The sequence below is a fragment of the Calliphora vicina genome, chromosome 5 (assembly GCF_958450345.1).
Source record: "Calliphora vicina chromosome 5, idCalVici1.1, whole genome shotgun sequence".
NCBI classification, from domain to species: domain Eukaryota; kingdom Metazoa; phylum Arthropoda; class Insecta; order Diptera; family Calliphoridae; genus Calliphora; species Calliphora vicina.
Genome location: NC_088784.1, coordinates 55,965,106 through 55,991,812, shown reverse-complemented (window position 1 = coordinate 55,991,812; position 26,707 = coordinate 55,965,106). Strand labels below are relative to the sequence as shown.

Here is a 26,707-nt window from a genome sequence, read left to right as displayed (position 1 = left end):
CTCTTTTCAGCTCGACTATCATAACATCTAAACCAGGGTTTACAATTGCTACTATATTAGCCGTCAATTGCAGTAAATATACATTTTTATCAATCTGCATACTAAAAATATAGTTACTAAGTATTATAATTGTGTATAACTCTGCTAATATAAATTTGCTGTTACTATTCATATATTACTACACAAATTGCAATGTTAGTTTGAAATTTCTAGTAGCATTCACAACCAGTTGTCAACTCGTTATTGTAGCACAACAACTAAAATATATGTTCGTGCTATAGCAGCATACACACTTTTTTGGCGAACTAATATTGCGCGTCAGCATTCGTTTTTGTTTTGTTGTGCTAGCAATTTTCTCTGGCAGCAATTTACATTTCTTTGGTTGCTCTGATATGGTTGCATTGATATTTCTTGTTTTTTGGCTATTTGGATGCTGCTAGTTATTTTATTGTCAAGTATGTAATACGAAATAACGATTATTCATTAGTGTAAATATTTTTGAATCTAACTGAGGTATTGACTTGCATTTTTTTTGTAAGACCAAAAATTAAAATATCTAACAAGAAAAAAAAATTTCGGAATAAATGTGGATCAAATTGTTCCTAATATGTATTTGCAATCCTATTAAAATTTTGATAAAAATTTTAGTTTTAGAAACTCAATAAATATGTAATATGTAATAAAATCTTTATTTACTAGCAAAACTCAATGAAATTTTCAACGTTTTTTAAATTTGTCATTCCAAATTACAAAGTGTAAAAAAACTTTTCAAAAGGTCAAAAGGAATCCCACAATTCCTAAAAATTGAAGCGAAAATCCCGAAAATGGTATTTTTTACAATTTTAACCATAGGGTCTACATTTCCTTCGGGGCTGGGAAAATACTTTGGGGATAAATAGGGAACACATCAAGGTTTCTAAAGCTGCTTTCCGTTTTTTGATCTCAACTTTGGGATTTTAGAACATGTGGCCCAAAGCTGAAATTTTTATCAAAAAATAGGTCAAATTCCGCAGGACGAAAGGTCAACATGTTCAAAAAATAGGACATGTTTTTTATACCAAAATGTTCTCTGTAAAGCTACCTTACAGAAAAACATAAAATTGTTATATGTTCTTAAAGAAAGTTTTTTTTTAATAAAAAAGAGTTAAGTCACCTTTTCATCCAAAAAACAGCAAAAATCTACTATTTTTTGAATTCTTAAATTGAAAATCGTTTATTTTTGGATCTATAATCGATATTACTCTGAAATATTTTGTATATTACTGATAATTTATTTGTCTAACTAACAAAAAAAATCGAGCCCGTTCGGTACAAAAGTACGACCTATATTTTTAAAAAAGCGGACCAAGGTATGGCAAAATTTTAAAATTTCAATTTTGAAATGCCTATAACTCGAAAAGTATAAGAGATAAATAGCACACGCAAGCATATTTTTTCAAGACATAGGCGAGCGCTTTCTAAACATATAAAACTCTTTGAAATCGAATGGGAAACAAAAAAAATGACACGTGTTTAAAAATTTTGCATGTCGAAGGTACCCTATTCTGAGCCCCCATAGCGCCGCCCCTGGGGCATTTGTAGGGCCCATTTCAATAATTTAAACTCGAATACTCCTTGGCTACGCCCGCGTCAAATTTTATCCTGATCAGATCAGCCGTTTAGAAATGCCAGATTTATTTCAAAAAAATTTTGATTCTGCCAACTGTACATTGGGTGTGTTTACTGATATGTTGTTATGCACTTATCAAGAACAGCAACTGATAGCATCAATTGCAGAAATGTCAATTGTGCTATAGCACAATTACAGAAGTGTGTATTTTTGCTAGAAAAGTTTGCCAGCACAACAAAATAAAACGAATGGAGTGCAATATTAGCACGACAAAAAAAAACTGTGTGTGCTACTAAAGCACGAACATATATTTTGGTGGATGTGCAATGGATTGTGTTTGCTACTAAAAATTGCAGACTAGCATTGCAATTTTAATAGTAATACGAACGAACAGTATGAATATTTATATTAGTTGATTGTGATGAAATGAGATAATTTCATATTTATTGCATAGTCAAATGTAAGAAATATGTTGCTAGAGCTGAATATCGAAACCCTGATCTAAACTACATTTACCGAAATAACAGGTAAAATATCGTAACCGATATAAGCATAAATACTGTTAACTGTAAATACCGATGCCGCTATTCAATAAGTTAGGTTGCAGGGATTGCCGCAAATTAGCGAGTTCTGGTCGTTGTGGAACATTTAGAAGTTTTCATGTATACTGTGTACAGTGTTGCCAATTTACCCCTTTTCTGGCTAAATTTAGCCCTTTTCAATCTTGTTTAGCCACTAAAAAATGAATTTAGCCTTTAGCCATTTTTTATTTTTTATATTTTCATTTAGCCTTTTTTAATGGCTAAATCAAAACATATATATTTACTCTAACGATCTGAAATTTTTGCTGTTGAAAATGAGTAAAATCAGTTCAAATATTCCTTAGTTTGGTTTAGTTATCCTTTTAGATTTTTTAAATATTTCTTGGGAATGGAAAATTAGGAGCCCTACTCTGTATGAATCCCTGTCCAAATATTATGACAAAAATTAACTAAAACTGTTGAACCAGTAAACAATTTAAGCAGTTTTAAGTTGGAACCTTCCATATATTATTCAAACTTGCTCTAATTCTAAAATTATACCTTAAATTTTTGGTCCAGTATTTTATTATTTAAATCAAGGACGCATTCAAAATACATGTTGTATTCTTGCCTGGGACGGACAGTTGCTCAGAATTTTTTTCATCGGCCAAAACTCTGTAACTTTTGAAACGATTGAGATATTTTAGTATTTCTTTATACAGATTACTTCTTGAACTCCCATAGCTAAATGGTCATAAAATCTACCCTATACTTACGACTTGGCGTATATTAGACTCATAAATGTAAACAGGTAAAATGAAAACGACTAAAAAGATTTAAATAAAAATGCCATAAATAATATAGAGAAAATTAGCGTTATACACAGAAAAAACTATTTCTTAAACCGTTTCAATTCAAATATTTGTCACATATTGAACTGGTTTAAATTATTTCATAATTAATATTTTGACAATTGAATATACAATTTTCGTTATTGGTTGAATTTCAAATACAAAAATTATTGGATAGATAATTTTCGTAATTGACACATTTTTGTTATTTTTTGTGTTTCAATTACGAAAATTATCTATTCAATAATTTTTGTATTTGAAATTCAACCAATAACGAAAATTGTATATTCAATTGTCAAAATAATCAAATTCAAAACTCAAAATTCAATAGAAAATATCAAGGAATTTTGTTTTTGAGCAAATGAATACTTGATTTAATTATGAAATAATTGAAACCAGTTCAATATGGGATAAATGTTTGAATTTAAATATATTTTTTTCTGTGTATGTTTTATAGGGCCCATACACAACACCATCATTATTGAGCAATCAAATGATTGTGCAATTAAGCTTGAAGCACACATTACTCCAGCATGCTGGTACAAAATTCATTTTTTACCAAAAATTGTGGGGAAAAGTTTGTAATGAATAATGATAAACAAAAACGAAAACGAAACGTGTTTGCATGAAGAAATGGCTAGAAAACAAAGGAGAACTTGGACACACTAAACTTCTAAAAGAAGATGGTACATTTTTCTTCTCTGATCTTCCAAAAATGGAGTTTATCGTAATACCACAACGAAGATTCCAAAACATCATATGTTCCTGCAGTATTCGAAAAACGTTGATTTTTTTTACCATTCTTGCTCTTGGCCCACCTCTTTCTATTGTTCTACCATTTTATTGTAGCATTGGTTTTTTAATTCATAGGCAATGCATTGTTTTATAAACTTCAAAAAATTCTCCCCAAAATATTTTTTCTTTGGCATTCATATTTAATTTTTTTTATTTTTTGACGTTTATGTCTTGACGATTTTAATTTTATGATCTAATGTTACAACACACGATTCAATCATGCTGGTTCAATCAAAAAAATATCAAACTATTTTTGATAAAGCACCAGCAGCTGGTACAATCACACCACAAGCTCATACACGATCAATCAGCTGGCACAATCACTTGATTTCACAATCATGATGGTTGTGTATGGGCTCTATTAGGCTAAAATTGTGGTGAAAACTAAGCTCCCAATTAGCATGTAGTATGAAATGTATTTTCTCTGATTGTTTTTTTGCTATTAAAGGAAAAATATTTAGTTTAGTTGAAGAAATTAAAATAAAACATAACGCCTCTCTCGATTCGCAAATTTTTGTATATTTCTAATTGTACCTCAAAATTACTTCCGTTTTATGTCACGTACGATATACCCTTGTTTCGCTCGATATTTTTACCAAAATGTTTCGAAAGAACTTATTATTTTTTTAAAATATAGTACCCTCTGAATGGAACATAAAGACAAAATTATTTTTCAGATATTCTTATTTTTGCAAAATCTATTTCACTCCATAGGCGTACAGGTTTATTTCCACTTTTTTTCTCAGTTCCCCCACTGTGTGTGTTCTCCGCATATCCGTGGTCCAGATTTAAATGGTATTTTTGCTAGTGGGTTCTTTTTTCATATTTCCATTTTAGGAATTGGTGTGACCAATTTCAGAATATCTAATTTAAATAACAATGAAAATAAATGTTCATTAACAACTTATAAATGAAATGCAATATTTTTGATATAAATCTGCAATTTTTAACCGGCTGATCCGATTGACAGTTTCACCTAGCCATAGCTGATGTGTCTTTAAGTTTTGACGACGGACTACAAAGCGCTGCTCCTACTTGGTATGTAGGGAACCATATTCAATAAACATGTATTTTAATATTGAAAGTTATTTTTTTTATTCTCATTTGTTTATTTAAATTTTAAAATCTTAAGATTTTGTCATAACTAAAAAAACTCCTGATATTGATGTTAATTGCTAAGCAATACTAATAACACAATTTGAATGCTTTCACTACTGCTACTGAATACTAATTGCATAAAGCAATTGGTTTTGATCTTTAAAATAATGCATTCAATATTATATTATATTTTAGTTCTATACATTGAAAAATTATTAAAATTTTTAAATTTAATTTAAATTTTTTTGGAAAGATTGAAAGAATAGCTATCTAAACTATTTGGGACACATTTTGCTAAGAACAATAGGTAACAAGTTACATGGATGAGTAAAAACACGTGTTTTTCCAAAATGTCAAATTTTGAACCCCTCTAACTCAGAGAGTTCTTGACCGATTTTGTTGAAAAATTGTGTCTGAATTATTTCATTCCGATCGGAAGACATCGATTTTAAAAATTGGTTCACTTGACATGAAATCCCCACATATTTGATGACAAAATTAGTTTTCTTTATAAATAACATTTATGCTAAAATTAATCACAGTACTAAGGGTTAGTAAAAAAATCATTTTATGGACGTAAAACTAAAAACTCCGAAACTTTGAAATGATTCTTTTAAATTCAGTTGTTGTTTTAATCTACATTTCAAAATAAATTGTATCTGGTGGCATAGTTGTCAGTGCTAATAATGTGGTTTATAATCTTCATACATATTTGCAAAATACATTTACATATTATCAAGGTAATATTATTTGGTTAATTCGGTGACCCAATTAATATTTCGACGAAAACGCCTTGTATAAAAATAATAATTAATATACATACATTGAAGTTAAATTAATCTTTTTGGTATTATGTGAATGTCAAACTCAAATGTTGCACAGTGTAGCAGATCGCTGTACACAAATAAGTACTAGTTTTTGGTCAAACTATAATGAAAAATACTTCGGAGTAACTGTTAATGTAATTTGTTTTTATACATTTTTTTGATTTAAAAAAAGAGAAATACATATTTCAAAATGTTTTTCCTAGGAATGTGCGTTTAATCGAATAATCAAATATTATGATTATTCAATCAATAGATTAATTAACATTTTTGATATTCCAAAACTATAAAAAGATTTATGTTTATTTATAAAATTTGTTTATGTCCAATTTCATCACGATATTAATTATTATAAGATAACTAGGATAACAATTTTTACTGATTAATAGATCCAACTTTACAATAGAATTACAAAAGCCACGAAGCTAAAACAAAATTTTCGTCACTGATTTTGTCATTCCTTTTGTAACATATCGAAATATTTATTGGTCGTAGAACCAAAAAGTATACATAAATTTTTTGAATTGTATTACAATAATTGCTTCGGATGATATTGATCTACAAGTATTTCCTGACAAATAAACATCAAATGACTGTGTATTTATTTAAAAATTTTTGTAACAAAAACAAAACTAATTTTTATAAAATTTTTGATCCTAGTAACAGTTTATATTTTCATATATTAGAAAACTTCATATAGGCGGCTTCGCTAAATAAAGCCTTTCTTGTAAATACATTATTAAAAAGTATTTATTTGAAGTGAAAGTTCTTAAATTTTTTATTGAACTTTCTTTTTTTGTCAAATTTATTCCTAAATTCATATTTATATTTTACATTACCCATTTTAATACTTTTACTTTTTTAAACTTTAAATTTGTGACGTCTGAACTCCACTAAATTCAGATAACAGATAACTAAAAATCGCAGCTATCGTCTTATTACTACTTTAAATTTACAAGGCTAAATTCGATAGAAGTTAAATTAAAACATAAATACTTAAATTATTTTTTTAAATATCATGGACATTATGTCACTCCAAAAGTGTCATTATGTCCATGGACTTTACGACACTTTACACATGGACATTATGACACTACCAAAATGACATAATGTCCATGGACATAATGTCATCTTTTGGAGTGACATAATGTCCATGGACATTATGTCAATGGGCACTGTGACATGCCACCTACAAAGTTATTTAAGTTACCTGTGAGTCCCAATTTTAGATTCTAACACGGTCGGGATCAATATTAAGAAAATTCAAAAAGTACCATTTTGAAGAACGAAAAAGTACTTTTTTGGTGTCATAATACCATTGAGCTTCCTATTCTTGATAATTTCTTTACTGAAAACCAAATTAGCGAACTTTAATGTATAAAACCTAACTAATTTGATATATTCAAAGAGTACCATTAAACAAAATGTTCTTTTATCCTCTTGAACACTAGTCAAGTTTGAATTTTAAATTTGCATAGCATTTCCTATATTATCAACTGATTTTGTTCCTATATCACAAAATATTTAACAAATTATCACAAAACCGAAACAAAACCGAAACCGATCGGTTTACAATTTTTTAAAACCGAAATCGAGGTTTTGAAATTCTTCGGTTTTTTGGAAACTCTACGATTCATACATCAATATCTCCGGAATTCTTCCGAATCGGTTGCTATTTAAAATCGAGAAAATCGGTCCACAAATGGCTGTGATATAAGGAAAACAGGACAATTTAGATTTTGGACCTATTTCTGGCATATATCTGGTTTACTAAGTCATTAATATAGACAATATGGATATCTAAAAAAATTTTTTTTTGCCAAATATTAAAAAAATAATTGAAAAAAAAAATTTTAACATTTTTAACAAAAATTAAAAATCACAATTCGAAAAATTTTTTTTTCCAAAAAAAAATAAGAAAAGGGAAAAAACTCCCGGGGAATTTTTATTCATAATTGGGCTGAATATTTTAAAACCTTTCAGGATAACAAACAAAAAAAAAAGTAAGAAAGTATAGTCGGTCAAGCCCAACCATACAATACTCTACAACGAGTTAATGAGCAGCAATCATTCTCTTTTAAAATTTCAATAATTTATTTTCGTGGACAGCTATGACTAATTATGAACCGATGAAGAAGATATTTAAATTTATTTTTTTTTGAAGGAGAGATATTTTTTTTTTTGGAATTTTTCTCTAGATTAATCGGTTCCAGAATGATACAAATGGGAATGTATCCGCATAGAATAAGACATTTTGAATTACAATTTTAATTAAAAAATATTTTACTCGCAAATTTGCAAAGATTTTTTTTTTTAGTTGGTATTTTTTTTTAAATTTGACATTCGATATTTTCGAAAGTGGGCCCAATGGCCAATTATGGACTGATAATAACTAAATATTAAATTATTTCTCTGTACTCATTAACATGTATATAAAAGTTGTAGGTATTTAAGTGAGTTTCGAAAACTTTTTTAAAACGAAATTCGGATAGGATAAGATGTATGCCTCTTAAAGTGATTTACCAAAGTAGAAATTTAGTGGGCGTTATGATTATTTTTCGATCGTAGTTCACGATATTTGGCAGAGTGATTTATATAAATCTCTTTTATGAAATTTTTTTTTGGATAATGCCATTTTCCTTTAAGATTCGAGTATCAATTCTTTCTTGGAACGAAAGAAACTCACAACATGTTTAAATAATCTACAAAATATTTACTTTTTTACATGCAGACGGAACTATTAAAGACTTTTTTTAAAAAAAAAACTAGTTCGTCAATTTTATAATACAAAATTTTAAATAATTCTTAAAGTAAGATTAAGATATAGTTAAAGCTTATTTAGTAAAATAAATTGTTAAACCTATTTTTATGACTCATTCAATAAAATTTTTCTTCGAAAACTGGAAACTTTTTTCCACAATTTTCTTAATAATATTCCACGAATAAGTTTCATAATCATCAACCTGTTCATGTATTTCTCATTTGAAGTTGCCATGATAAAATCAGTAAAGTAAAGTCTTTTGTTGGCATTAATACAAAAACAAAAATGCTATTGAAAATGGAAATTAATTGAAGTTAAAATCTGAAAGAGAAAAAAGATAGAACATGATAAAAGTCTTTCGTTCTACTGAATTCATTACGTCCAGGAATTGCATGACTGGCCATTAAAAAGATGAAAAGAATTGTCTTGGGAAAATTAGCTTAATACTCTTAAATGCAATTGAATGTAGAATGTCAACCAGAAGGAAATCTAATAATTTAACGTAATGAGCAACAGTAGCAACACCAACCAACTATCGAACAGTTGTTTTGAATAATGATGATTCAAGTCAAGTTAATAAAATTAGAAGCAAGACTAACAACAATTACATAAAGTATCTGCAATTTATTCATTTGTTCATTCCTTAATTTAAATCATTAAGTATTTTTCTTCTTGACTTGTCTGTCATACAATTCCATTGAAAAGATTCTTTTATCCAGGAGTATTTCAGTTGTTACATTAAATGTGGTTTTTGCAGGAGGGTGTGAGTATGTGTTTGTGGCTGTGTTAGAGTATCTGTGAAACCATATCTTATTGACGAGGTTAATGAAAGATATTAAATAAACACGCATCAAATAAAAATGATGAGGATGCCATTTGTATTCGTATTATTGTTTGGGTGAGTTTTTAATTTCAAAGTTTTTTTCTCAAATGTTTATTTGATGCCTCCTGTTATTGATGTGTTTTCTTTTAATCTATATCTGTTGAATGTTAATGTACCATTTACGAGTTCTAATAATTATATACACTAGACTGATCCAAAAAACAAATTTGCTAATTTTGCAAACTTTTTATGCAACCCATTTTATTTTTGAGACATATTATTTTTATAGTAGTACTTCAGTCACTTTTTCCTATAGCAACATGACCTTGTCAATCAATACCAGTTATATTGAAGTAGCAATCATATTTGAAAGTTATATGAGGAAAGTTGTATTCAACAGACCGACAGACAGATGGACATCGTTATATTGATGGTATCGCTAATGAAAATAGTAGTAATATGCCTTTACCACTCATAGGTTTTTGTGAAAAATCTTCTCCAATATCTCTGGAATCTGAATATAAATTAATTTTATGCGTCAAACTAAATCATAATGTCTTGGATATACACTAGATCTACCCAGATACTTACTACAGGTTTCTCTAATTGAAAACAAAAATTTAAAATTTATTTGTTGTTTTCAATTTAAAATACGAATGAAAATGTTCGTTAGCATTTAGGGAAACAGGCAGTTACTTTTTTAATTTTTTCTGATTCCCGAAATATTTGCGAAAACTGTAAAAATTCTAAAACATCATCTCTAGATTTTCCAGATCATGTCTTTATATTCCAAGGAACAATAACAGAAGGACTTACAGTAGGAGGTTTCAGATTTTTGTCGTTAATACAATCATGGAGCACTCTAATAAATACAAAAATGTTCAAACTTTTTTTTGGTTTGTTAAAAAGATGTTGTCAGGATTAACGATTTTATTTTTGTTTGAAAATTTAACATTTAACAATTACTTTACATTCGACAGGATTTCATAATAAAGTAATTGAAATTCATTATTTGCCATGAACACAAAAGCTGTCAGTAACAAATTTTTACATTTTAGTATCGCAAGTGAATTTTATTCACACACATACAGTCACACATACCAGCTCATACGTACAGTGTGTGTTATAACAATTTCATGACTAATATTTTATACAAGGATTTGTTACAATTTAAGGAGGGAGTCAAGATCCAGTTGTTGATTTATGTATTTTCGTACACTCTACAGGGAAATTTAGATCTTTAGGCGTATGTATTTTCCGTCTGTGAAATAATCTTCCTGCAAGAGTCTTTCCTATATGTCACTTTCAATGTAGGAAAGTTCAAATCCCAACAAATGCTACTTTTCTTCCACCCTCCCATAACATATTTTCCTAGTTCCATCGTAATGAGGTCCTCTCCCCTTAGTTCTAAACCTTGAATAAAAATACTTTCATTCCTTTCCAAAATATTGAGTGGATTACACAATTATAGAAATTAATACAATCGTGAGATGCGTTTTATTTTCTTTTAATTTCTTACACTAAACCAAATATTTTTCCTTTACAATCCGTCACATTTAAATAAAAACAATATATTCGTGATTTTATAATAAATAAAATTTAATATCGTACGTGACATACTGTACGTGACAGATTTTTTTCTTATAGTAAACAATATATATATTCTGTAAATATATGTATACAAAAACTAAAGAAATAAATTGAAAATATATCAATTAAATTAAAAAGTTAAATATAGTCGGTTTAAACTATTATTTTTGGTCTTTAAATGTTATAATAAGCTCTAAATACTTTCACATAGTAACAATTTAGTGTTTTTGAATCATCGTGAAAAATAGTTTTAGTTTAGGGTTTTAGTTATTTCAGTCGTGGTTGTCATTCTAGTGAAATTGCCCATATGAAATTTGTTTTTGTTATACTTTATTTGGATTCGAAAATTTTGTGATTGGATTCGTTAAAGTGATTTTCGGATGTGGGCCCTATATGGAAGCTATGGTCAATGATGGATATCAATCCATCCAATGTTTAAATGTGATATATTTTTATATAAAACTTATTTATGGAGGAATTTCTGTATATACCTATGTATATAAATTAGACATTTAAATATATTCAAAACGACTCAGAAAGTGATTATGAGTCGATTAGTATATAGTTGGACTAATATTTTTAAAGGTTACAAACATCTGCAGGGTATAATAATTTAAATATAATGTAGAATATTATATGCTGTACAAATATTTTGATAACTTCTTTATTTTTGAAATCGATGTCTTCCGATCGGGATGAAATCGGGATGCACCAAGATTATCTCTATTGAATACTAATTCAGACATAATTTTTCAAAAACATTTATTTTGATAGATATCCACCTCGCATCCCCCTAAGCGACAAAATAGGTCTTCAAGGAAAATATCTAAACTTTCTTTTGAGAAACAAAACAGCCTAACTCTCTGAGTTAGAGTGGGTCAAAATTTGACCCACTAAAAATAAAAAATAAAAAATTGTTCACATTTTTTCCGAAATCAAAAACTTTTTTGGCTTTTTTTTAAATGGGCTGTTTTGTTTCTCAAAAGAAAGTTTAGATATTTTCCTTGAAGACCTATTTTGTCGCTTAGGGGGGGGGGGATGCGAAGTGGATATCTATCAAAATAAATGTTTTGTAATTCAAAATATTAAAGTGTAAATTTAACATGTGTTTTGTTTTTGTTACAATTAAATAATTTACACTCAAAGTACACGCTCGTAATAGAGTATCCAAAACCGAAACCTAAAACCGGTCAACCGTTTTTTTGATCTTTCTAAATATAAAATAATTGCATAAAGATAGAGCCTTATGGATTCAAAAATGCTAAATTTCCGAAGATTTAGTACACAATTCTTAACACATCACCTATTAGTATCCACAAATAAAAATAAATTTAAGGAGACTTTTTTCATATTAAACAAAAATTTAATATAAACCGTTTTTTTGAAGACAAAAACCGAGACCGTTTAACCGGTTTTTTTTAAAAGACAATAATAAAAACCGGTTTTTTCAAAAACACACTTTTTCGATTAAACCAGAAACCGTTTTTTAAATTTGCCGTTTTTTTGGACACTCTAGCTTGTAAACACATACAATTTTGTGAAAATGTGCGAGTTCACTTAATTGTGAATAAATTCGAAAAGAATCCATCGTCTTAAAAAATTCACAATTTTACCAAAAAAATTTGTACCATATTTGTATTACTTTAACCACAATATGTACATCAAAATTGTGTAGTGGTTTGAAAAGCCTCTAAAAGAAATATAAATTAATATTGAAAAAATAGCTATGTTCAATAACTAAAAGTTGTTACTAGTTAGTAACAATTGTTACTGGAAAAGCGTTCATTAACTCAAAAACTTGCAAGTAGAGACAAAATCAAGAGCGTATAAATTTTAGAGAGTGTTCTCTCGTTGCAAACTATTACAAGTTCTATTTTGAACTCGTAATAGTTAGCAGCTTATATTTTATATGTTTTGTGTTATTGTTTATTTATTTAAAATTTTATTTTTGTGGTGAAAAAATGCCAAAACAAAAGAATTTTCACTAAAATTAAAGAAAATGTGAGTATTTATACATTTTAAAAGGAATAAAATAAGAAAATTGTGTGTATAAAACAAACTTTTTACTATTTTTGAGAATTTTAGAGAGTAATTTTGTAAATTTTGATTTTATTCTCTCATTGCAAGTATTTACTGGGAAAGTAAATGAACAGACCTAATACAATTGAAATTATTAGAAAAAAAAATTAGAAAAAATAATTGAGAAATAGAATTTTAATATTACTGAAACATATATTGAAATTAAGATAATAAATATTGATGCCGAGAAATTAAAAATGTATATGTTATTTTATTAACTATTTTGTTTATAAAATACAAGCTATATGCTACGAGGTTTTCTTAGCATCAAGTTGTATTTTCCCAACTTCAATTTTAATTTTCTGAATATGAATTTCGATTTCTCAATTTCAATTGAGGTTTTCTCTAAATGTCACATAAATATGTGACAATTGTACTAAATGCTTTAACACTTCAAAGCCAACATGCGATTTCAACTGATTTAAAACCAAGTAAAATATTGAATAAATTATTTTGCCAGATATCTAAAATATAATCATGTGCAGTCCAAATATTAATGTAAAAAAGAAGATATTATAAATCACTGCTCAGCAATAAGAAAATTATTTTTTATCAAATTAAGATTGAAAAATAAATTAGAAAACAGTCAGTGTTTTGACTTAATGTTTTCAATAGTTCTTCACGGCCCCCGGGATTATTTATATGGATCCCTAGAGGAACGCGGACCCCAATTTTTTTGGTTATACAATCTTGGAACACTCTAACGTTTAGCAGTACCTGCGGTTTTTGGGAAAAACCTTATTCCTTGCAATATAATGTATAAACATCACCTTAAATAAAACCTTATTATATTATACCCTCTAACAATTTTAATATTTTTTCCATACCAAATATAGTAACACTGCTTACTCAGTATTTCTTGATCGAGCCAGATGTTCTTTTAAATGGACTTTAAAATTTGGACTTAAAAATAAATCTGCTGTATTATATATTAATAATAATTGAATTTCTAATTACAACTAGCGTGTTAAAGTTGTATAAAAGTTGTAATGCCTTTTTGACCCAGAGTGTGAATGTCTATGACAGCAAATGGTATAAGAAACAAAACAATCCTAACCTGATACTCAACCATTTATGTATGGAGTAAAGCTATATACATACATATGTATGTGTGTTACGTACTAGTGTGAAAGTGTTTGTAAAGGATATTACACATAGGCGTAGGTATACACAAATATGTTGTATATGTATCTATGTTTGACAAAGTTCGTGAATGTCAGCATGTTTTCAATACACCTACATACGTGTTTTCGGAAGCGAACACAAATACTTACGCATAATTAATTTATTATCCAAACATAACCCAGCAAACTAAATGATGTGAAATCAAATCCTTTATTATGTTTTCCAACGTTGAATAATTATTTGAGAATATTTAATAGCATTCTCACCATTTGGATGTATTTTATCCTTACTTTTTTAAGGCAAGACAACACTACAGGCATTTTATATGACACGTATTACACGTCCTTTCTAAATCAACCAGATTTCAATGGATTACTTCAAACACTTTAAGTAATCTAGCGTAGTGTTATTAGTCACTTTAGTGTCCCTAAGTAATGTAAAGAGTAGTCTGTTTAATTCTTTTTTATATCTTGGTAGTTCGGTGGCAGTCACCAGAACTGCTGGATAAATTTTATGTTAATTTGATATTAAATGAAAATACCACAACTTTACAAAATGTTGACTTTGTGTTTGTTGGGAATACTTAAATTCATTTGTATCTATATAACTATTTTATATATATTAGGGTTGGCCGATTTTTTATCAAAATATTATGTGATATGTCTAAAATAGATTTCGACCATGCGAAATTTCGAAAAAAAAATGTTAAGTAGTGCATCTTGTGTAGGAAAAGTCAGTTTTAATAATTTTTATTTTCACTTACACAAAGTTTACTATTACAAATTATTATATACGAGTATTGAATATAACATATGGGCAATTCCACGAGAATTGCTACCACGACTGAAAACACAAAAACCCTTGAAACTTTTTTTCAAGATGATTTGAATAGAAGAAAATAATAAAATGTTATTATGTGAAAGTATTTAGATCACATTACAACATTTTAAAGACAAAAATAATAGTTTAAACTGATTATATTTAATTTTTTAATGTTTTAGGTATGTTTTAGGCTAAAATTGCGGCGATAACTAGGCTCCCAATTAGCTTGTAGTATGAAATGAATTTGACTCTGATTGTTTTTTGCTATTGTCAAATTGTCTATTGAAACCGAATGTATATTTTCTATTCACTTTTTTAATATTTGTATACATATATTTACAGAATATATGTATGTTGTTTTATTATAAGAGAAAAATCTCTCACGTACGGTATTTCACGTACGATATTAAATTTTATTTATTATTAAATCAACCACAGATATGACGGATTGTAAAGGAAAAATATTTCGTTAAGTGTAGGAAATTAAAAGAAAACACAACGCCTCTCACGATTCGAATATTTTCGCATATTTCTACATGTACCTCAAAATGAGTACCGTTTTATGTCACGTACGATATATCCTTTTTTCGCTCAATATTTTGGACAAAAATATTTCGAAAGAACTTTTTATTATTTTAAAATATAGTGCCCTCTGAATGGAACAAAAAGATACTCTTATTTTTGCAAAATCTATTCCACACTATAGGCGTACAAATGTCACGTACGATGATATGGAATTGCCCATATATAAACTGACTCAAGGTTGGTGTTGAAGCAGCAAATACATAAATTAGTAAAACATCTTAATAAAGTGTTTTCCTCCAAATAATGTAATATAAATTTGAATTATTAAATTCATATCCAGATGTATTATCTTCATCAGTGTAGCCAGACAAATTATACCTCAAAAAATCCCCATTTCAAAATTCAAATATCCTATTTTGTCCCGAAAATTTTGTAATTATTCAACCAGAATTTCTGATAAAAAATTTCATCCCATAAAACAATTAATTTGTCTTCAAATAATGGTTATGTATAAACATTTTAGAGTAAAACTTTTGGGATCGTTTTTGCAAAAATTTTGCTACTAAATAAATACTTTTGCAATTGCATGCTATATATGACAAAATTTGGTTAAAAAATGTTAAAGTTATTACAAATTCGCCAGACCATTAACTTGTCTCAGGCCACTTGTATAAGAAATTTAGGAAAAAAATTAACATATTTCGAGAAAAATTAAAACAAAAGCTAATTTTTATTTAAAATATATCCGTATTCACTTGTGTATGAGTTTTTGTCTTCGTCGGATACCGTTAACCCATTCGCAGGTATGGCCAAAAAAAAAATATTTTTTAACGGCTGTTTCGAAACTCCATTTTTAAATTTTTAAAAATTTAAATCGCAGGTACGGAAATTTTGTCAAAACATTAAATCTCTCATCACGAAATACTGCCCCCGAATCAAACGTGAAATCCCCAATTTGGTGACAAATACCCTCATCTGACAACACTGATAATTGGGCCTTTAACGCAATGGACTTAGAGGTATGAAAATTTCCCCAAATATTCTTTGTTGATCAGAAAATGCGCTAAATTCGTCTATTAGAACCAGAGTTATGGACCAAAATATGAGACAACTCCAAAAAAGTATAAATTTATTTTTTTTTGCTATTTGCTTTACATGTTTATAATGCAGATAATTACATGCATTTTTGCACACGTTTAATAAAAGGACAAACATTATTGAAAATGGAAAGAAACAGTCTATGGTTTCCTCGGAATATGGTTCTATGGTACATAAATGCCTATAAAATAGAAGTATAAAAAGAATATAAGATCCTCTCCAATACCATAAAACTGTTGTAAATATCGTTATTGAATCGAAATTGAACCAAAATAAGCATCAAATACATAGACTTCAACATACAACATCTTATATAAGGCCGGCAACTAAAAACTACATTAACGCTAACATATATAGATATTGACAACAAATTTTCACAAAAAAATACTATCAACCAAAAATAACTTCATGCTAATAGTTAGAAAAGTTCAATTGAGGACATGCTGTAAAAAATGTAGGGATATTTTTTTGGAATCTCCAAAAGTTTATCCGAATTTCAAAAAAAAAAAAAAAAGTCCTGCTGATAGCTCTCATTTAAATCACGTGTATACAGAATTCTAGAGTAATACAGGAATAAAGGAATATTTAGCTTAAACATTTTTTAAATTTTTTAGGAGTTCTTTTCATATACTCTATATTTCGCAACCAGTATTAGTATTAAAAAATTGCCGGTATAGAATAAATCGTAGATGTAACTTTTTATATTCTTAAAAAATGTAACAACAGTGGTAATCACAGCCGATAACAATACTCTGACTTGATTATTTTTTTGCATCCATACAAATCGAACCATCCTAATGCATATATAATATATATGTACATAAGTGTAATCGTACATACATGTAAATATTATGATGTTATTGAAAAATAAAAGCAAAGAAGAACCAACATATATTGTCAGTTTAATTGTCAGTTCGTTTTAATGCCTTATAGGCAAGGTTCATCACACAAATCGATTTTATTTGTTTCATACACAGAGAGAAAGTAAATTTAAAATACTTGAAATGTAACCATTTGACTTTAAATTTCGAAATTTGTGAGCATTTATCTGATCCGATAGTGGGAGCTAGCATTAAAAAAATATTTAACTTGGAACTGGAACTTATAATGTTTTCTATTTTTAAAATGGAAAAATTCCTAAAATTTACAAATGAAAGAAACATATTAGGACGTTCCGATTTAACCTATTTTATGTCGAAACTTAATTTATTTAAGTATTCTAAAATTCCAAAGCTAGCCTTTCTAAATGGCCAACAGTTTTAAATACTGTGATGTATTCTCCCAATCAACCATATTAGTCTTTTAACACCCTCTGGCCAAATGTGAAAAATCCAATTGGATTTTTTATAATGGTGAAATTTAAAATTTTTGTTAATCTTATAGGTCTACAGATTAATAGAAATCCTTACAGACTAATGATTAATAAAAATGATACTACTATCCGATATATCTATAATATCGTAACATTCGTTTAAATCTTCACATATACGGCAAAATGAGTCGCCGTTAGCATAAACGGATTTGTAGTATATTATTCGCAAGTCGAGAAGTCTACCATATGCGTCATAAACATGATTAATTTGGACATCCGCACACAGTAAGCAATTGAATGAATTCATTTGAGACTGTAAGAATTAAATAATTAAGTTTCAAAGGTTTATTCCACAATAAATAAGTAGGGTTAATTGTTCCAGAACAAAAGCAACTCCCGAAAGGTGTATATCATAAATATCAGAAAAAGAATTCGGAGAAATGAAGGACCATGTCAAACAAGAATCAATTTCTAATTAGAATTTTGCCGGTAACAAATTCCATTTTATCGCAGTGTTCAAATGTAATGCGTTCACGGGGAAGTGAATTTAGGTCCTAATTTTGTAAATCACGTCACAAAGTGATATTTATTGTATATGGAAAGCAAAAACAAAATTTTAAAAATTTGAAAAAATCAAGCGTTGATTTTTGAAATTTTGTTTTTGCTTTCCATATAAATATCACTTTGGTGACGTGATTTATAAAATTAGGACCTAAATTCACTTCCCCGTGAACGCATTACATTTGAACACTGCGATAAAATGGAATTTGTTACCGTCAAAATTCTGCTTAGAAATTGATTCTTGTTTGACATGGTCCTTCATTTCTCCGAATTCTTTTTCTGATATTTATGATAATACGGCAATAAATGCTCCTCTACCATATTTGTGAGATCGGTTATGTCTAAATATTTGGCACTTTTTGCATAATATTTCAACATTATGATAATGATCATAATATGATACGTAAAATCGGTGCTATTGGCATAGAGAAACGTCATTTTGGTATTAAGGCCACGTATATATTGATATAATATATTAATTGTGTATTCTGTATTAATTAGGGTATTCAATTAATCTGGTTTCTGGTTTAATCGGTTAATCGAGCAAATAATTAATCGAGGTTTAGATCTATTCGGTTAATAATCGGTTAATTTAAATTGAAAATACAACAACGAATTTTGTGTACAAAAACATAAAAAACGGCAAATAAGGTATCTGAGATCATTTTTGTGAACATATCGCTTATTTGCTGCAACAACGTCATAACTCAAAATCTGTGTTTTTTGAACTGAGTAATACAAAATTATCAGTTTTCAAAAAAGTCAATTATTTTTTGTATGAGTATTTTTTGTTGTAAACATCAAAATTAAAATTCATGTTTTCTCGTATATTTGATAAGTAAAAATTTATTTAAGAAATAGTAAAATGACATAAAGCAGTCAAAGGCGTTTTTATCGAAACAACTTTTTTTTAATTATGACGTTATTGCAGCAAAGAGCCATGTGTGAGTTTTTAGGGTTTTAGTGAACCTTCTGAAATAATCTTTTATAAAAAGAATATAATTTAAACGATTTGTTCTTTAGATTTAATAAAACTTTTCTTGGAAAAACACACTCTTGATGATTGTATATGTTGAAGAAATCAAAAGCATGATAAAGAATACATATTTTTGGATTGCTTTAGATTTTGATTAATTTAATAGTTTCGTTTAGTTATGATAAAAGACTCATTTCAAAAAAAAGTTTCGTCTATACATGTAAATACAAAGTTTCAAAGACATGTAAATTATATATGTCAGTTGTTATACATACTCACTAATCATGTTTAGTGGATGTTCCAAAAATATCTAATTTTAATTTGAAATTTGTATTTGAATTAAAAGGGAAAAATAAATACAAAAAAATTGTGCAATTTAAAGTGCAAAAAAAGGAATTTCGGTTAATCGGTTAATCGACATAAATTAATCGGTTTATTTGTTATGTGAAAATCAACAATTTTAAATTAATTTAAATTAATCGGTTAACCGATTAACGGTTAATCGATTAAATACCCTAGTATTAATTTTATATTTTCAAATCCAAAACGAGCAGCGAAAGAGTTTTTTTTTGTGATACAACTATAATCGTAGCAGGAATACTTGCAGTGTTAAAAACAATTGATGATGCAAATTGTTAGAATTAGTACCAATAGAATTACAAGTGATGTTAAACCAGTTTGATGATATTTCAGTGTTTCTTCTTTCTGGGAGAACAAGGAGCATTATTAAATATGCAATTATCTACAATAACTAAAGATGAATATTTTTAAAAAATTAAAAAAATTCTACGTCGAAAACAATACATTTCTTTCAGCATAATTTAAGTTCTTTAACTTCACGAAAATTATCAGCAGCCCGAGGGTCCAATGATAAACAGCATTGCAAAGCCAACAAGAAACGATTGGATCCTCAGCTTTATTTCTGCATTTTTGTTTAGCACAACTAATGTAGTTTGCGGGGTATTATAAAATACTGGCGCTAGAGATACAATAAAATGAAAACTAATCGCGATCACAAACCAGCAGAACTGAATTAAAGCTTTGGATAGTGAAAGTCTATCATAAGTATTAAGGGTTGTTATGTTATAGTATCACTTATTGTTTCCTTGTAAAAGTATATAATAATAGCTGAATTAGTTTTCATAAATTTTTAAAATTGTAAATAAACATTAAAATTAACAGTATTGACTATGTTTTTCCTCCATTCAATCGGATCCACCCTAATGTACATATAACAATGTTTAATTTTGAACTTAATAATTGATAATTTAGCATCAATACAAAACTCACATTTTTCTCTATTTGCAGATGTTGCTGCGGTCAAGCACGGCAAACACATCAAACTATAGCTGGCATCGAAAGCGGATCACCCGGTGATTTATGGATGCCCACCAAACATACCAGAGCTCAGCCAACAGATGCTTATGGTACAATAGAATTTCAAGGTGGTGCCCATCCAACAAAAGCCCAGGTAAGCAGTGCCAATTCAAATGCTTTTTGTTGTTATTTAATCATCGACTACCTTGAGTACCTCACTCATCTATCTATCAATCATTTAGTTTTTGAAAGTTTTTAAATTTGTTATATGGCACGCATTTGCCTATGTGTCAGGATTGTGTCACAATTTATTGAAAATATTTTGATGGAGGATATTATAACCCTTTTGATTGTTTGCATTTCATTTAACCTTTAAGTTCAGAGATTTATTTTCCGAAATGTTGGTTAGTTTTTAAACAAACAAAAAATAATGCAAAATATATCTAATTTTGGCTAACATTGAAATTTTTAATGAAAAACTAAATTGTATCGGCATTTAAATTCAGATATATAAAAGTCATTAAAATCTTTTCATATTCCCGAAAATTACAGGGCCATACAAATTTGACTAGTAGTTTAAAAGTTACATATTTATTTTGCGATCGGATTCACTATGTATTGGACATTTGTATCGACTTTTATCTCTAAGTCAAATTTGTTGTCAAATGCATTCAGCCTAACTACAAAAGCCGAAAAATCGATTTTAACTCCATAAAGTCGATTTTTTTTTAAATTTCATACCATAACAAATTTCAAATAGAAATAAAATATTCCAGCCTAACCACAAAAGCCCAAAAGTCGATTTTAAGTCCATAAAGTTGACTATTATAAAAAATAAAAATAATTTGTATATCGAAATTATATTAAAATTTCTTGCACGATATCGAATGCCATAATCTCAAAAATAAAAAATTACGATAAATGTTACTAGATATCGAATGCTATAATTCGGCCCCTGAACTTTACCTTAAAAATTAATATATCTAATTAAATATACAATTTTTATTTTACAGTATGTCCGTTTATCATTCGATACCCGTCCTGAATTGCTAGTACAACTTTTTACCAAAGAATGGAATTTAGAATTACCAAAGCTGCTGATAACAGTACAAGGTGGCAAAGCTAATTTCGAACTGCAGCCAAAATTGAAAAAGGTAAGAGATGACAACGAACTAACAAAATATGTATTTATATGGGGGATTTCATGTCAAGTGAACCAACTTTTGAAATCGATGTCTTCTGATCGGTATGAAATTTTCACCAAGGTTAGTTCTATTGAATAGTAATTCAGACACAATTTTTCAACAAGATCGGTCGTGAACTCTGAGTTAGGGGGGGTCAAAATTTTACATTTTGGCAAAGCTAAATGTGTCCCAAATAGTTTATATAGGTATTTCTTCAAGCTTTCGAAAAAAAATTTAAAATAAAAAATGTTTGACATTTTTTTTTCAGAAAACAAAAACATTTTTAACTTTTTATTTTAAATGGGCCCTTTTTTCTCAAAAGAAAGCTTAGATAGACCTATTTGTTCGCTTAGTTTTATCAAAATAAATGTTTTCTAATTTTTTTCAAAAATGGACCCTTTTTTAAGTTTCTTTTTTTTTTTTTGCTAAAGAGAAAGCTTAGATAAAATGTTGTAAATGTTTTGTAACTCAAGGCATTCAATTTTTGACTTTTTTTTTTTGGGCAATATCACAAACTTTTTTGACCTAAGCTTTATTTTCAGCAAAAATTTAAAAAAGGGCCCATTTTGAAAAAAAGTTAGATTTTGCAAAAAAAATGTCAAAAATTGTATATCTTGAGTTACAAAATATTTATTTTTCACTCGCTTTCACTAAGTGATCAAAAGGGTCTTAAAGGAAAATATCAAAACTTTATTTTGATCAAAAAAAAAAAAATTAAAAAAAGTTTTGGATTTTGCATTTATTTTGATAGATACAGATAAAACTAAGCGACCAAATATGTCTACAAGGAAAATATCTAAGCATTCTTATGAGAAAAAAGGGCCCATTTTGAAAAAGGACCCAAAAAAGTCAAACCTAGTTTTTGATTTCGGAAAAATAATATGAAAATTTTTTTATTTTTTTGTAATTTTTTTTTTCTAAAGATTGATGAAATAGCTATCTAAAATATTTGGAACACATTTAACTAAGAACAATAGATAATAAGTAAAATTTTGACCCCTTCTAACTCAGAGAATACTCGAACGATCTTGTGTCTGAATTACTATCCAATAGAACTAAACTTTGTGCAAATTTCATCCCGATCGGAAAACATCGATTTCAAAAGTTGGTTCACTTGACATGTACATACAAATATTTCAGTAATGAATATGAAAAATGACTGTGAAAATAAACTGAAAAATTGCTTTTGTTATAATACGAAGTGAAAAGACATAGTTGTGATGCCCCAATATTATGACCAATGCAATCATTTAAATGATTGCCACAACCAAAGTATGTTACAGTTATCATTAAGTTGGCTGTTTGAATCATACATACATATGTTTGTAGCGAGACACATTTTCTTGTGGCAATCATTTCCATGAAAATGTGATAATCTTAATTTGTATGGTTGTAACGGATCCAATAGATATATTACAGCAAATACGAGCATGTATTTGCAAAACATACAACAACTAAAGAGCTAATTTATATTTTACTACACTCTTGCAGGAAATTCGAAAAGGCTTACTGAAAGCTGCCAAAACAACGGGAGCGTGGATATTTACTGGTGGCACAAATACAGGTAAGAAATTATTTAGATTAAATGACCAGCAGTATCAAGTAAAAAAACGTGTATTTTTCATTTACTTTCTGATAAAAAAAATTCTTGATCTAAGACACTGTATCTATATATACAAATTTATAAAATTAAAAATTTCTAACAAATATTCAAATTACCTTTAAATACAAATAACAATAGCTCTGTTCAATAACTAAAACTTGTTACTAGTTAGTAACAATTGTTAGTGGAAAAGCGTTCATTAACTCAAAAAACTTGCAAGTAGAGAAAAAATCAAGAGTGTATAAATTTTAGAGAGTGTTCTCTCGTTGCAAACTATTACAAGTTATATTTTGAACTCGTAATAGCTTTTTTTGTAGTGAAAAAATGTAAAAAAAACAAAGAATTTTCAATCAAATTTAAGAAAATGTGAGTATTTATAATTCTAAAAGGAATAAAATAAGAAAATTGTGTGTATAAAACAATTGTTACTGAAAAAGCGTTCATTTACCTTTTACTATTTTTGAGAATTTAAGAGATTAATTTTGTAAATTTTGATTTTATTCTCTCGTTGCAAGTATTTACTGTGAAAGTAAATGAACGGACCTAATTTCATACATAATTTTGTCATAATTTTACATATTGAATTCGTATCTTGGATGATATTTTGCAATCCCCTTCGAAAAGGAAATGTAGGATTTTGTATGCTTTGTACAATTGGTGGATTCAAGAGGTCTGATATTAAGTCATATTGTCATAATTTCCTAATATATTATTATAGTTTAAACAAATTGTTGTTGTACTTCAAACAAAAAAAGTATTATTTTATGACAAAAAAATAAACATATTTCAAAAAGTCTTCTTAGTTTAGAACTTTTTTGTTTGAAGCACAACAAAAAATTTGTTTTTACCACAGTCAAACTAGACATGCAACAAATAACATAATTTTTCATAGCTCCCATATAAGACCCGCATCCGAAAATCACTTTAAAGGAATAAATCTGTTAAAAATTATGGTATACAAGCAAAATTCATGATAAATAACTTTCATATAAACACAAATCACACGACCTAATTTCATGGTGTTCGGTCCATAATTGGATTTGTAATCCAGTTATTGAGCAAAAAAGGTGAAAAATTGGTAAAAAATTTTAAAAAATGGGCATTTTTGCGATTTTTAAGACACTGGATGCAACTTTTTCGGGTAGGTATGTTCCGTACTTTTCTTCTACTATTCAATATCTACAACTTTTCTTCAACCACAAAAGAGATATTCCATACGGTATACGAGATATAACCGTGCTAAAATATAGAAAAAGTGAAAAAATCCACCTTGAGGAAAAAAATTCGCATGGCCATTAAATTATTATGGCAGCCAACTTGACAAAACTAATGATACAGAAGTTCTTATTGTCAGAATTGAGTCCCAAAGCAATGGACTGAAAAATGTTGTACTGTGTAATATTTTGTATTAATGTTTCGAAATTATTGCAATTTTTCTGAAACTAAGTCAGATTTCAAATGTTTGTCTTGATATATTGCTATAAAAAGGAGCTGTGTAAGCAATTATATAAATGAAATGTTTGCATATTATTTTTTATTGATTTTTCATGTACTTAAATATTCACAAAGTTTGCCGTTATTAAAAGGAGAGTTTTAAAATATAATTTTCACTGAAAAATAAAGATTTGATCAGTAATGTTTGGTATTAAAAATGGAAAAATCGTACCAACAAATAACATTTCAGATCAAACTTTGACAGAACCAGTTATTGCTAATAGGCATTCAGTAAAAAGCTTTGGATCAAAATATATGAAAAATACTCTATGGTCTTAACACTATACATATTTTGTTCCAGATATAATAAATTTTCTACTGATATTTTGTAGTAATGCACAAAACTCGGTGCTCCCTAATGAGTTAATCTTACTAATACGCCTCGAACATAGCAGCATAATTGAAAATTTCCATATATTTTTGACAACCTTTTTATTATAAACGAAAGCTTTTGTGAAAAGGAAAAAAAACTTATATCAACAAAAATTAAATCATAGCAACTTTACTTGTGTCGTCTTAAATTGAAAGGTGGAAATGACCGGAAACAAAACTCATCGTCATGTCTTGCTAAAATTCGGATATAATTTGTTTTGTATTTGAAACAACAACCACTTGTTTGTCACTTTGAAGATTTGAGTGTGCGGGTGAATAATGTGATTTTTGCCAACAATTATGACCAAAATGTGTATTTAGTAAACGCACATACCTTCTCCTGCCCCCAAAAGTATATAGATACACGTGGTAAAAGTTTATATACTTTTTTTCATTTTATTTTCGTGTTTGTTTGGGGTTTATACCCTTTTAAATGTATTTATTATATAATGTAATGTTTGACATCCATTTTTTACTTGATTTCTTTGTTATTTTGTGTTTTTTGGTTTTCAGGTGTAACCAAACAAGTTGGTGATGCTTTGCTGTTGGAAGGCCAGCAAAGGACTGGCCGAGTTGTCAGTATTGGTATTGCACCCTGGGGTATTGTTGAACGTAATCATGAACTTTTGGGCCATAATCGTGAGGTACCGTGTCACAGCATCAGTTCACCCAGGTGAGTCATACAATTGCTATTTTTACTGAGTTTTTTATTGTTCTGCATAAAATGGTAGAGGTTTTCCTTATATTTATTATTTATAAATGTTTAGTTCTACCGTACCTCTGCTCAGAGGCATTATGGACTGAAAATTAACCAATGTTAAAAAATATATATATTTCTCCTCATGATAAATATTTATGATTTATTCGTGGTTTTACCAAACAGTTGAAAAGTCTATGAAACTTGTATGAAGTTAAAGAGCTAAAAGATTTATAATTAGAATAAATGTTATTTTTGACGTAAAAGCATTCATTAATCAACTGCGATATTTTGTCGTTGGTAAAATTGTGTTTTATACAATTTTTCATTAATATGGCTCATAATTAAGTGTAAATATGAATCTTAGCCGTTTTTTATTAACCTGTAATTTATAATTTTTGTGGAAAAAAGTGTAATTTTGCTTTAAAGTTCAACTGACATTGATCGCTGTATATAAGACTGCTCAAAATACGCATATACAAAATAAAACCCATTAAACTTCCGCAAAAAATAAGTTTTTAATAAAACTAACAAAATGCTCTGCATTAGTAGGGGCCTCTGAGTTCTCAAAAGATATGAGTCATGGTTTTCACCGATTCACAGCAACAATTAATTAGACATTTTCTTTATTAAGGATACTCGATACACCGGTTGAATTTTTAACTTTTAG

The 26,707-nt window shown here is 28.2% G+C and overlaps 1 protein-coding gene across 7 annotated transcripts in view; it reads left to right on the top strand.

The window, feature by feature from the left end:
* The window catches only part of Trpm (transient receptor potential cation channel, subfamily M), a 320,313-nt gene that overhangs the window by 212,539 nt on the left and 81,067 nt on the right, over nt 1–26,707 (top strand). For all 7 annotated transcript variants that reach the window (XM_065510708.1, XM_065510707.1, XM_065510710.1 and 4 more), the window contains 4 exons: nt 20,679–20,841; nt 21,701–21,841; nt 23,363–23,435; nt 25,854–26,013. In XM_065510708.1, coding sequence (XP_065366780.1) covers nt 20,679–20,841; nt 21,701–21,841; nt 23,363–23,435; nt 25,854–26,013 — 537 coding nt within the window. The remainder of the gene's footprint in view (nt 1–20,678; nt 20,842–21,700; nt 21,842–23,362; nt 23,436–25,853; nt 26,014–26,707) is intronic.